The 13,503-nt window shown below is 44.0% G+C and overlaps 1 protein-coding gene across 1 annotated transcript in view; it reads left to right on the forward strand.

Moving 5' to 3' along the window:
* snx27a (sorting nexin 27a) overlaps positions 1-13,503 on the forward strand; it is a 39,997-nt gene that overhangs the window by 15,630 nt on the left and 10,864 nt on the right. Inside the window, 7 exon segments of the mRNA XM_042075982.1 lie at positions 776-976; positions 1,768-1,813; positions 1,816-1,832; positions 2,388-2,492; positions 2,764-2,842; positions 8,534-8,697; positions 12,281-12,370. Of these exon segments, the coding sequence (XP_041931916.1) occupies positions 776-976; positions 1,768-1,813; positions 1,816-1,832; positions 2,388-2,492; positions 2,764-2,842; positions 8,534-8,697; positions 12,281-12,370 (702 nt within the window).

Consider the following 13,503-nt stretch of genomic DNA (forward strand, 5'->3'; position numbering starts at 1 on the left):
TCCCCATTCTCTCTCTCTCTCTTTCTTGTTTTATATATATATATGTGTGTGTGTGTGTGTCTTACTACCTCTGCGTCTCTCCTGTCTTTTTCTATGCAGAAGCCATAAAGTACATAGTTGATTATTAATTTAGTGTTGCAACTTGTTTTTATTAGTTTATTAGTTAATACCTTTGTATGAAGTAAACATTGCAAAGATATATTACTAGACAGGTCAACCTCAAATCTACCTTTGACTTCAGAACTTGCCATAAGGTGAATTCCAAAGACTGCTAAAAAGCAGAAATGATATTAGTATTTTAAGAGGAACAAAAGTGTCCATCAACATTGCACAAAATAATAATAATAAGTAATATTATACATATTGCTAATATAATACACTATGCCGTTAATCATATCTAAACATTGTAATCCTACACATTGCCGTTTTACATTTGAACTGGAGAGTGTACTCAATGCTGGTATTTATTTCAGATATACACAGGAGTGCTATAGGTAGGGGATTTCCCAGGTGGTCAATCAGCAACCAAGCCTATTTACCATCAAAAACAAAATCACCAACAAAACAAACCTTGTGGACAAAAAAGCTCGCCAACAGAGCAGCTGTCGAGCATTTCACTAAGGATACCAAGCAGGCCCTTTCAGGTCGTTGGTGTTTTGTATTCTGTACCTGTACTCTGTATTTGGTAATCTGCATATAATTATGACACAAGATATCTTTCTCTCTTACTAACTAATTCCCGTTCTCTTTCTCCGTCTCCTGTCGTGCTGTACAGGTGTATAATGTGTACATGTCAGGCAGGCAGCTGTGCTCGAAGCGCTACCGTGAGTTTGCCATCCTGCACCAGAACCTCAAGAGGGAGTTCAGCAACTTCAACTTCCCCAAGCTGCCCGGCAAGTGGCCCTTCTCCCTGTCCGAGCAGCAGCTCGACGCACGCAGGAGAGGTCTGGAGGAGTACCTGGAGAGAGGTGCGTGTGTGTTTGCGTGTGTTTGCAGGTTTTTGTGGTTGTTTGCGTGTGTGTGCACACGTGTGTATTGAGAGAGGTTTTTTGCGGTTGTTTGCGTAGTGTGGTCTGTGCGTTTGCTGTGCGTGTCTCAAACATCACAGGTATGTGTTTGTGCATTTGTGTGCGTGCGTGCATGTCTCAATCATCAGCTGAACACACACCGAGGAGAGGGCCTGGAAGAGTACAGGGAGAGAGGCCGGGGGAGGGTGAGATGGGAGGGATGAATGAGGAGATAATGAAAGAAAGAAATGACCGGATGGTGGGAACGGAAGAAAGAGAAAGATGGAATGAATGTGGGAATGCATGAAAGCAGAAGGAAATGATGAATGACCCCAAAAAGAAAAATGAAGGTGGCTAGATGAAGGAGGTGAGTGAGAGAGGGAGGAAAGGAATGAAAGGGGGAAAAGAAAGAAGGATGAAAATGAAAAAGAATGAATGAAAGCAGACAGAAATAAAGAATAAATTAATGATGGCAAAAAAAACTAAATGTGAAAGAAGAGTGTGAATAAATGAAAGAAATCAAAAAGAGGAGAGGAACCCATGGTGTGAAAGAGGAACCCATGGTGTGAAAGAGGAACCAGGGTGTGAATTAACATAAAATGGCTATAAACACAGTAACATTTCCAGCTAGCCTGTCCTGCACACACAGTGACATGTGCTATCAGAAAACCAGATAAGATGCCAGATTAAGTGCCTCAGATAGACACCTGACATCTGTCTCTCTTCTCTCTCCCTCCCTCTCTTTCTCTCCTCTCTGTAGTGTTGTTCCGTGCGGGTGATCGGCGAGTGCGATATCATGCAGGAGTTCTGACTGAATCGGATGAGGTAAGATGTGGCCAAGCCGCAGTCGGGACTTGATGCCACCCTGCGGCGTCTCCCCGTGCTGTGCGGCTAGCGCTACCTCAGTTATCTGCCACACTCATCAAATGTGTGTATGGCAGAGAGAGAGAGAGAGACACACACACAAGTCGGAGTAGAAAAACCGCACTCTCAAGTTTTTTTCTCTTTACTTTGCCATGTCCATAGACGCGTTTCGGCCTAAGCCATCATCAGTGTCAGAGAGAGAGTCATGTCACAGTCATGAGTTCTACCGCCATTAAACAGTGGGCATGTTGTCAGTTTGATCTGTTTCAGGTCTATGAAACCTGTTTTTGTTTTGCTCAACTTCTTCAATTTATCTCTCAGCATTGTTATGTCACAAAGGGCTAGCAACTTATCAACAGCTCATGATAAAGGAACACCTGCTATTTGCCTGATATTGAAAAAGCCTACATCTTCCCTGTGTGTTTGTGTGTGTGTGTGTGTGTGTGTGTGTGTGTGTGTGTGTGTGTGTGTGTGTGTGTGTGTGTGTGTGTGTGTGTGTGCGCATGTTTGCTGTAGAACTACAACGGCGTGGCAGATGTGGAGTTGCGTATTGCCTTGCCAGATAAGACAACCATCTCCGTTCGGGTGCGCAAGAACAGCACAACTGACCAGGTGTACCAGGTAAAGAGTACAGAACACACACACACATCGTCTAATCACACGCTGACACTTATTATGTGACCAGCACATCATATCGGCCAATAGTACTAATGGTCCTTATTATGTGAGAATCATATCGGCCAATAGTACTTACCGTCTTTATTATGTGCGAATCATATGGGCCAATAGCACTTATCGTCTTTATTATGTGAGAATCATATCGGCCAATAGTACTTACCGTCTTTATTATGTGAGAATCATATCGGCCAATAGCACTCCTTCTCTTCCGCAGGCACTGGTGATGAAGGTGGGCATGGACAGCATCATGGCCAGCTACTTTGCCCTCTTTGAGGTCATCAACCATACTTTTGGTGAGTGGCACATTCAAAGATACGGTTCAGAAAATCATTGTACCTGTTGTCAGAATAGTGCTCCTTTAGTGTGTGTATATATGACCCTATATGTGTAAATGTAGTCTCTATATGTGTAAATGTATAGTCTCTATATGTGTAAATGTAGTCTCTATATGTGTAAATGTATAGTCCTCTGTATGTGTAAATGTAGTCTCTATATGTGTAAATGTAGTCTCTAAGGGCGTATTCACACTGGGTCCGTTTAACTGGACCGTACCCGAGTGTGATTACTCCCCCCTAGCCCTGACCCAGCTGGTCTCTGTTCACATTACATATTTGTGTGCGGAGCTGGGTCCATTTATGTCATAAACACTAGCTTCTTTTTACCAACATCGCTTGGCAACGTTGCAAAAACGGCAGTTTATTTCCTGATTTTGGAACATGGCATTCAAACTGCACCGGAGTTCTAATGAACAGTACCCCTGTTTTCTAGCGGACTCTGGTCCGCACCGGAGTCCGGTAGACTGCGTTCTAGGGCTGGGACAACGCGTCGACGTAATCGATGATGTCGACGCAAAAAATATGTCGACGCAAAATATGCGCGTCGATTCGTCAAGCATAACGTGTGCTGCTTAATATTCTTAATTTTACACCTTCAGTGTTTTCCATACGTTGACTAATCTGTGGCTGGGCGCCACAAAATCAAAACCGGCCAGCACACATTGATGTTCTATGTTGTACTATTTAAATTAAAGATAAGATAAAATAATTTTCGGAACCTTTCGGAACCCTTTCCTCGCCCCGCCCGCTCTCTCTCGTAACGAGCCCGCTGCTCCTCCTCTGCATGTGCATTTAACAAAATATTCACGATTGTTGAAGGATTGTTGTTGACACATAGAAGCCCTGCATAGAACACAGTGGGCTAAATTGCTATTAAATCCGCTTAGCATCGTGACCATGCTGCGCAAATTTGTTCAAAACTGCTGCATTAAAGTTAAAGTAAACTCTGCTAAGGTCTTATCAAAACATAGTACATTGAGGAGACTAAACTAAGTTAAGTTACAGTATGCAATCAAGCAGTATCTCAAAGCTAACGTTAGAATACTGTTTGGATGTCAAGTTTAGCATGCTTACTTACAGCTGCTTGTATTTCGTTACTCATGTAGGGCTCATTTTATTGACTCTGAATGTTTGCAAAATCCCGATGTAAATGGAAAGGTGTTTTCCAAGACTCAAAAGTGCTTGTCCCAAGGAGAAGTACGAACCGTTATTAGAACTAACTACGTTATGAATTGCATCCACACATCAGCAGCCTTTTAACTGTGTTAATGTTAATTGCTAGCCTGGGTGTTCCCATGCTGCCTTGCGCGCGATTTGATTCACGCTGCTAAGGCAGCCTGGAGACCATGGAGCAAATTTTCGCCTGAGATAGGGAACCAATCACAGAACAGGGGGGAAAGCAAGACGATGATGAGCTATGCACAGACGCATTTGATAGACATCCGTGGCACCCAATAAACGGATCTGGGCATTTTTTTCAAATACGAGAAAATGAACGTTTGGTTCCCAGACCACGTCTCATTGAGAAGTGGTGGCGCTAGCCAGGCTAGTTAATTGCAAGGATACCCTCACGAACGTCTTAAAGTGACGGGCACTCAATTAGACCTATACACTACTGAACTTTATTGAATGCTACCTCTGACTAAAAATGCATTAGGCTACTTTGCACTTGTATAGTCTTTTATTTTGGAATCTTAAGAGCAATAAACATATATTGCAATGTTAAAGAATTCATGTTTAATTCATTCAGATATGTAAATAAACAGGTATAAGTTGCTATTAGTCAATTAATGAGGAGATAATCGAAATCGAATCGGACTGAAAAAATGAATCGTTAGATTAATCGATGCATCGAAAAAATAATCGCTAGATTAATCTTTTAAAAAATAATCGTTTATCCCAGCCCTACTGCGTTCAAATTAGCAAAAATCACCGAACCATCGGTCCAAACGAACTCTGGTCTGGACCCAGCAGTCTAGTGTGAATGCACTGTATTCTCTGACTCTCGATTGCCAAAAACAAATTTGGAGACAATAAAGGCTAATCTGTTCTTTAGTGGTTAGTTTACCACATGTCTAGTTTTATATCCTGATATTAAGCTGTCCTGGTGGCTACCAATAACAATAAATTAAACCAAAATAGTACAAGTACATTAAAGCTGACTCCCTCCACGTTTCAGCTGATTATTTCATGAGAATTTGTTAAGGGGGAAATGACATTCTTATTGATTGTTTGCTTTAGGGTGTTTTTCAGTGTCATATTTCAAATGTTTTGCAAATCCTGAAATACCTGGGGAGTAATCCAAGTACATGGTTTAGTGACAAACCTGGGTTAGTTAACTCCGAGTAAGTGGTGAACCTCCTACAACAAGAGCCCTATGGCATTGTTTTGTTAGGAGAATGAAGCCATACAGCTCTTCTATTAGGAGGATTACCACTTACTCTGAGTTAACTTACCCAGGTTTATCACCAAACCACGTACTTGGAATACCCCCCTGGTGTGTGTTCAAAATAACAAGCAAAAGCAAATGTATTTCGACAGCTTTGAGTTCACTGTGAACATTTTCATATACACACAAACAAACCATCTGAGAGGGTAGTTCTCTGCAAACAAACATGGTCGCTGGACGTGGGAGTTGGCATTTTAACAATTTGACAGCAATATGAAATGATTTCAGAGGAACGTTCAAAGAAAGCTTGTTTGTTAACAATAAACTAAACCAAAAGTGGAACAGATTTTTGCTGTTTGCCTAATCTCAACACAACACAGCTCTGCTGTCGCCATTTCTCAGTCGTACTTACTCTCACTCCACTGGCTCTTCTCAAACCCAAAGATGGCCCCTCAGGGGTGGGGTGCAGCCCCCACTTCCAAACCCCTTCCTTTACATCTCTTAACAGTGCCGTCCCCACCCCCCACCCCCCAGTAGTCTGGGCTATTACTCATTTGGCAGATGCTGGGATGCAGCTGGCTGCTACAGGTGCTGCTGCTGCTGACTGCTGTGGACTCTCTGGCTCCAGCTGTGCTGAAGCATCTCAGCAGCGCTGCTGCAGTCAGCCTCTTCATCTGCCATCGCTACGCTAAATCACCCTCTAGTGCCCAACCAACATCACGGCCCCAGCACACACTATATAGACAGCCAGCCAGTCAGATACTGCGGAGAAATCTCTCTCTCTCTGTCTCTGTCTCTGTCTCTCTCACTCGCTCACACACTCTCTCTCATTCTCACTCTCTTTCTCTCTCTCTCTCTCTCTCGCTCTGTCTCACTCTCTCTCTCAAATATGCTTTATTAGCACGACAAATCATATGATGCATTGCCAAAGCGTTCACAGGAATGATAATAATTACAAAAAAGTAAAGAAACCTACATATACAAACATTTACGCACGTTGCTCAGTGGTCACTCCTCTCACTCACTCACTCTTACTCTCTCTATCTCTCTCTCTCTCTCTCTCCACTTTATCCACTTTATGCTCTCTTTAAAAAATGGGATTTAACAGGGAGGCTACATCAGGCACATAACTGGAGCGTATGCTGCAACATTCAGCTTCCACTATAATCAATGGAACTAGCTACATCAGCCACATAACATAGCTACACCAGACGTGATTGCAGCTCGTACATCCTTCTTAAACTATGTTTACGCTCTACAAAGGGAGCACTTCCCTCGCGCACGCGGTCTCGCTCTTCCTCGCTCCCCAGTTACTCATTACAGTTCTTCATGCCTTCCTGTGTAACTTATCTATTTTGTTCATAAATAGTTGGGGAGGGGTGCGGCTAGGGTGTGAGTCTGGCTGTCTGTCTGTCACTCGTCAGCTCGTCAACCCCCACGGTTTAATTAAAGGAACCATATGTAAGAAATGTATTTCAATTAATCATAAAATGGCCCTGATATGTCACTAGACATTAAGAAATCATGTTCATTTAAAATACTTATATCACTGACAACAGTAGTCCGGCCAGGATATTGTCATTTAAAAAGTGAAGTTGCAGCCCTCAACTGATGTTGATGTTGTCATATTGTGTTTTGGCCTGATGCGCCACCCTCCACCTATCTACTAATCACAAAGTCAATAGTGTTTCGGCATCCGGGTTGCCAGCTCTGCCAGTCAGAGTGGAGGGGAAGGGGATACATCGCTCTACAGTAATTTGAAAGTGATTGTAGTACCAGTTTTGACCACAATCTTACATACGGTTCCTTTAATACCGCCACGGTATCATAATCAGGGCGGACGCACATTTGCATTTTAAATAATCCTGCGACGTATCCTCCCCTGCTGGCTGCTGCTCACATTGCAATTTAACAATAAGTAGCCTAAACTAGTCAGAGGTTATTATGGCCCGTCCAGTTTCAGTTCACATATTATATATTGTATTGATGTAGCCTATTTAAAGCATTAACTTTCTTCTCAGTGTTTCCTCTTCATTTAGCGGTGCCACTGCTTCAGAATTAGGGGGGACGCAAAATATTGTCCAGAAGCATAGTAGGCTAAATGCCCTCCGCTGGCTGCTGAAAATTGCAGTTTAAGAATAAACAGCAATGCTAATCCGAGGTACCTGTCTAGTTTTATTCCATAAATATATTGTTTTTATAGACGTTAGTGACATGCGCTATCAAGAGCTTCCATGTGCTACGCGTGTTTGTCAACATCGCAAAAACTACAATTTTCACACAACTTGGAAAGGTGTAGCACAGGCCAAGGAAAACCCATTAATTTCTGAAGCTGATCGTATAAAGTATTTCCCATATCGTAGTCTATAGGCCTAAGCTCGCTCGCAACAACAGCAAAAATGAAACTGGAGAGAGGATGTCTCCGCGAAGACACCGCTGTTACGTTAGATGCGCACTCAATAGCGAATTGACGCAGTTAAAAAAGCAATGACTGCTGGTAGTAATGAAGGTAAATTGCAAACCATTTTGTATGCACTCGCGGTGATGGCCTAGTGGGCCTAATGTGAATCGCGGACTATAAAGCAAAGGAGATTTGCACCAAATAAAGGCAGTGTTGTGAGTTGTGTTTTTACGTGTTTGCACAAAACTTAATTTCTGTCATAAACGAAGTAAGCTAAGCGTTTCTCCATTGTCTACGTGAACTACCGGTATGTTCAAGCGTTCAAGTGACAATGTGGTTTAATGCATGGGTTAACGTGACGTGAGTCAGACAGAAGATGGGCCTGTCTTAGTTCCTGAATCCTGTCCCTCTCAAGTCACGTTAGGCTAAATGGTGTGATTTGCTACTAGAATAAAAAAAGACATCCCGGCAGTGACACCCGACCAGTTTTTTCATACTAACCTGCCGCCACTGTTAAAAAAAAATCTAGCAGAAACACTGCAGATTGCAGTACAACATTTGTCTGAAAGGGTTGTGGATAGATAGATAGATAGATAGATAGATAGATAGATAGATACTTTATTGATCCCCAAGGGGAAATTCAAGATAGTGTTGTAGGTAGGGGAGATTGGCATGTCCCTGTATGTATCAGGCTTGTCTATCATATTTACTTTTGTCTCTTATGCTCTCTCTTCATCTCTATCTCCCTCTTTTTTTCTCTCTCTCCCACTCTATCTCTCATTATCATTATGTATTCTCTGTTGTCCTCTGCCCCCCCCCCCCCCTCTCTCTCTCTCTCTCTCTCTCTCTCTCTCTGTAGTGCGTAAGCTGGCCCCTAATGAGTTTCCCCATAAGCTGTATGTGCAGAACCTGACGTCCGCTGTGCCCGGCACGTGCCTGGCCCTCCGCAAGTGGCTCTTCAGCATCCAGGAGGAGGAACTGCTGCAGGACAACCCACTCGCCCTGCACTACTGCTTTCACCAGGTACACACACACTTACACACACACACACACACACACACACACTTACACACTCACACTCACACTCACACTCACACACACACACTCACACTCACACTCACACTCTCTCTCACACACACACACACACACACACACACACTCACAGTTTGTACAAACACTTACATACACACACTCACTCACACACAATGGATGATTTCCCAACGTAGAACTGGTGCGGTACAGTTTTGCGTGTGGCAATACAATACCTGCGTGTGACACTGACAGGGAGGCTACACCTGTCTACACCAGATGTGATGGCGGCACGTACTGTACGTTTAAAAAAAAACAAAAACAGACCAGTCTTCTGCCATTTTTGCACGTCGCGATCGGAACACTTCGGTTACCATGGCATGACTTCTCTTCCTGATACCCGCTGGAAAGTCAAACTGCATGGAACTGGCAGGGATTGTTTTTTTTTTGTTTGTTTTTTTTTTACAAAATACAACAGCCAAATAACATTGCTGATAGCTTTTGTTCATCTCAAACACAATGTAGCCAGGTGAGATGTTTGCAACTACATGACCTTTTATCAATCCAGTTGCAGTAGGCCTAGATGAACTGTGATGAACTGCCCTATTTGTGATTTGATTTTAGAGGTTTTATACCGGTGCTACAGATTTTGTGACTGGTGCTACAAATCTTTTAACCTCTGTAGCACCAGTGCTATGTGGGAAAAAAAGGTAACATACAGCCCTGTGACACCACGACATCTACATTTCCGCTCGCTGCCACACTTGCGCTAGTCGGATGTATCTGAAACCAGGTTTTAACACCTTCGCTCTGCTCCCATGGGTCTGGTTACAAACTGGGCCTTTGATCTGAACCACAGAGTGTTTCTGTTGTTACCATAAATACTGCCAGCACACGTGGAGGAGGGGGGGGAGAAGACAGGAGAGAGGAGAGGAGAGGGGAGGAGAAGAGAGGAGAGGGGAAGAGAAGAGAGGAGAGGGGGGGAGAAGAGAGTAGAGGAGAGGAGAAGAGAGGAGGGGAGAGGGGGAGAGAGGAGAGGAGAGGAGAAGAGAGGAGAGGAAAAGAGGAGAGGGGAGGAGAGGGGAAGGGAGAGGAGAGGAGAAGAGGAGACGAGAGCCTGGTTTGGCTGGTTTTGTTTTGTTTGTCTACAGCTGAGCTGAACAAAGAGACCTGTGACTGTCAGCAGGCTAAAAATAGCAGAGCTACACACACACACACACACACACACACACACACACACACACACACACGTTTTTGCTTTTGGTTTTCTTATTTTCATTTGACGCACTCCCACTGCCAAAGTGACGTCGTTACATTCTTCAACTTTGTGTAACGTTCTTATCTGCCGAGCACGTACCACTACTAAAATGGTGTGATGTTCAACATTGTGCAATGTTCCTGTCTTCCATGAATGTTGCTATGCTGCTGATGCCTGGAATGCAAATAGCTCTTCTAATATGCCCACATTCGTGAACAATGTGGCTACTTTTGGCCGAGGCTTTTAACCAAAGTGACTTGCGTTCTCAGTATGAATGCTATCGAAGCATTGAACGTGACCTTGCTGTTGTGAGCAACTTTGATTTACTGACTGAGCAAGAAGAACAAATTTCAAACATGTATTGTTATCTGTCCTTTGATGTCTATATAATGACATAGTGATTGTGCAACATCCCTGTGAAGTATTTGTAATCACTTAGCAATTCAATATGACAAGTTTGGACAGATAGTCTTCATACCTCTCATGGATTTGTGCTGTATTTGCCAAAAAGCAGGTTCAAGCCTCCTGTTTTCTTAACACTTCAACGACAATTACACATACTAAGCCTCATGGTCAGATGGCCTTGGGGTCTTCAGTAGAATTTATCCATTACTGAGAAGAGCTGGGAATAGCGTGAACTCGGTGCCCAGAATCCGGCTGGACTGTGTGTTAGAAGAAGGCTCTCAAAGTATAGTTGTACACCTGACCAGAATCTGAGCTTCGTATCGAGGGATCCTGCTTTGCTAAGTAAAAGGCAGCATGGATGTGTCTGTGATGCAGAGACATCAAGACACTAAAGAGACATCTACCGACTTGCTTCCCATAAATTAAGAAAGAGTAAACACTTTAGATTGTTTTGTTTTTTTACTCTGTTTACCATCACCGAGGAGGTAGTTTACTTGTCGGAGTTGAGTGCACCTATTTTTTTACTTCAAGAGAAGAGGTGAATAGAACAGTGTCAGACTAGGTATAAGCAATACCACATTACTTATATTTACACTGTACGCTGTATTTATGGTTTGTTGAGGTATCCTTGCTGACACACACACACACACACGCAGGCAGAAGCACGTACTCGTAAACACTTAACCCACAGCGCTGGGAGCATAAAGTCACACTCACACACACACTCATCTCATTTGCAAGCATCTCCGTACACACAGAGTGCAAACAGTGAGAATTGTCTGCATACATATACTCTTAAGTCACACGCTGTCAATGTGCCAAACGTGTACTGTCTTGCGTATACACACACATGCATGCCCAGGCATACGCGCATGTATACGTTGTTCTATACACCCCATTATTACTTTATACAAATACACACACGCATATAAACACACACTTACTCTTATTATGTGATTAGCACTTCAGCCAATAGCAAGTCTTCCTCTTATTATGTGCCAATTATATCAAGCCAATAGCACTTATCATCTTTTTTTTTATGTGACCAATATGACTGTTTGTTTTTTTTTTTTAAAGTATATTTTTTGGCCTTTTTTGCCTTTATTTGGACAGGACAGTGGAGAGTGACAGGAACGAAGTGGGAGAGAGAGATGGGGTGGGATCGAGAAATGACCGCAGGTCGGATTCGAACCTGGGTTCCCGTGGGCACTCAGACCCTTATATGGTACGGGCGCTGTAGCCTGCTGCGCCACAGCGCCCCCCCCCCAATATGACTGTTAATCAGGCATCTTTTACACACACCCACTGTACCTAGCTACGTCACCACCACGCGCATCTCTCTTATGTCCATCACCCCAGTGAGCAGCTGGCCGGGCAGACCCCCATGCCCAGTGTGTGGGAGCCGGGTTAGGGTTAGCAGCGGTCACAAGTCAAATTGGATCTGGGCCAGAGAGGGTAATGTTCTAGAACTGTGTCTTGGTCAGTTCGGAGAGGGTGACGTTCTAGAACTGGGCTTGGGTCGGAGAGGGTGATGTTCTAAAACTGTGTTTGGGTCAGAGAGGGTGACGTTCTAAAACTGAATCTGGGTCAAAGAGGGCAATGCTCTAGAACTGGGTTTGGGTCAGAGAGGGCAATGTTCTAGAACTAGGTTTGGGTCAGAGAGGGTGACCCTCTAGAACTGGGTCTGGGTTGGCTCAGCTTTGCCTCTGAGCTGTTACCCCGGAGTGGCCAGTTAGGCATCAGTTGGCATAAATCCTGATGGTGTGTGTGTGTGCCAAGATGTGTCAGTGTGGTGGAGCAGCATCAGCTTCATCTCTCTCTCTCTCTCTCTCTCTCTCTCTCTCTCTCTCTCTCTCTCTCTCTCTCTCTCTCTCTCTCTCTCTCTCTCTCCCCTCCCTCTCTCTCTCTCTCCAGGCACAAGACGACGTGAAGAAGGGCTTCATAAAGGCTGAGGATAAATCCTACCAGCTGCAGAAGCTCGCAGAACAGCGCAAGATGGCTATGGTAAGACTCTCTCTCTCCCTCTCTCTCTGCCCTGTCTCCCTCTATTTTTGTCCCTTTCCTCTTTCAATCTCCCTATCAAAGGGCCATTTTGTCAGGTAGCTAAAAAAAAAAAAGCAGTGAAGTTCGCCTTTGCCTCAAGGCAAGGATCAGACTTCATACAACCTTGCTCGACACCATCTGCAGCCTCTTCATCCTCCTCTTCCTCATCCAACTATGTCTATGTTCACATTTCTATACTGTGTATCTATTGGACTAGATCCCAATACTCTTTCAAATATACTAGGCACAGTGACGACCCAACTTCCACCTCTGTCTTAAACATATCTGGGCCCACAGTGGCTTACTTGCTGGGTGACAAATACTTCATATTCATAGCGACGTCGCATTTAAATCCTTTGATGTTGAACCTTCCCATTCATTGTGAAGCCAAATTCACTCAAGTGTCTGACTGTTGAGCCACTTAATAGGAAACGTGGCCTGGGTTTGGACCACCACAAGACAAGTTAGTTTTACCCTACTGATGAGGATGTGATTCAGCAGCAAGGAAGAGTTTAATAGATGAAGGATGTGCGTTTGGATTATACTATTAGTGTTCTCTGGGTGGGGAGTCAGACCTGTGACCTCGGTGTGGTCAGCCGTCGGTCTGCAGGCTTCACTGCAGAAACCCCGTCATTCCTGAACTCCAACTCATTTCCTTGAGCTGGGAGGAGACCCGCGGGTGTGTGTTTGGGTTCCTGAGTATGAATGGAGGAAGGAGGGAGTGTGCTGCTGCTGCCAGCTACTTTTAGCTGTGGGGTCAGTGTCCAGTCCAGCTTTTGTGTGTGTGTGTGTGTGGGGGTCTGTGTTACTGAGTGTTTAAGTGTTGTATAGAGAGAGTTCGGACAACTCATCATGGTCACTATGTTGGAGACCATGTTTTGTGTGTGTGTGGGGGGGGTGGGGGGGTCTGTGTTACTGAGTGTTTAAGTGTTGTATAGAGAGAGTTCGGACAACTCATCATGGTCACTATGTTGGAGACCAACGTCAGATGATTCTACAGCGTAACCCTATGGGGCAAATATGCTATGTTGAAATAAATCGCATATTTTCACCATTAACAGGCCTATAAATGTTATTATCAACATTTGTCAATA

The sequence above is a fragment of the Alosa sapidissima genome, chromosome 21 (assembly GCF_018492685.1).
Source record: "Alosa sapidissima isolate fAloSap1 chromosome 21, fAloSap1.pri, whole genome shotgun sequence".
Classification (NCBI taxonomy): domain Eukaryota; kingdom Metazoa; phylum Chordata; class Actinopteri; order Clupeiformes; family Clupeidae; genus Alosa; species Alosa sapidissima.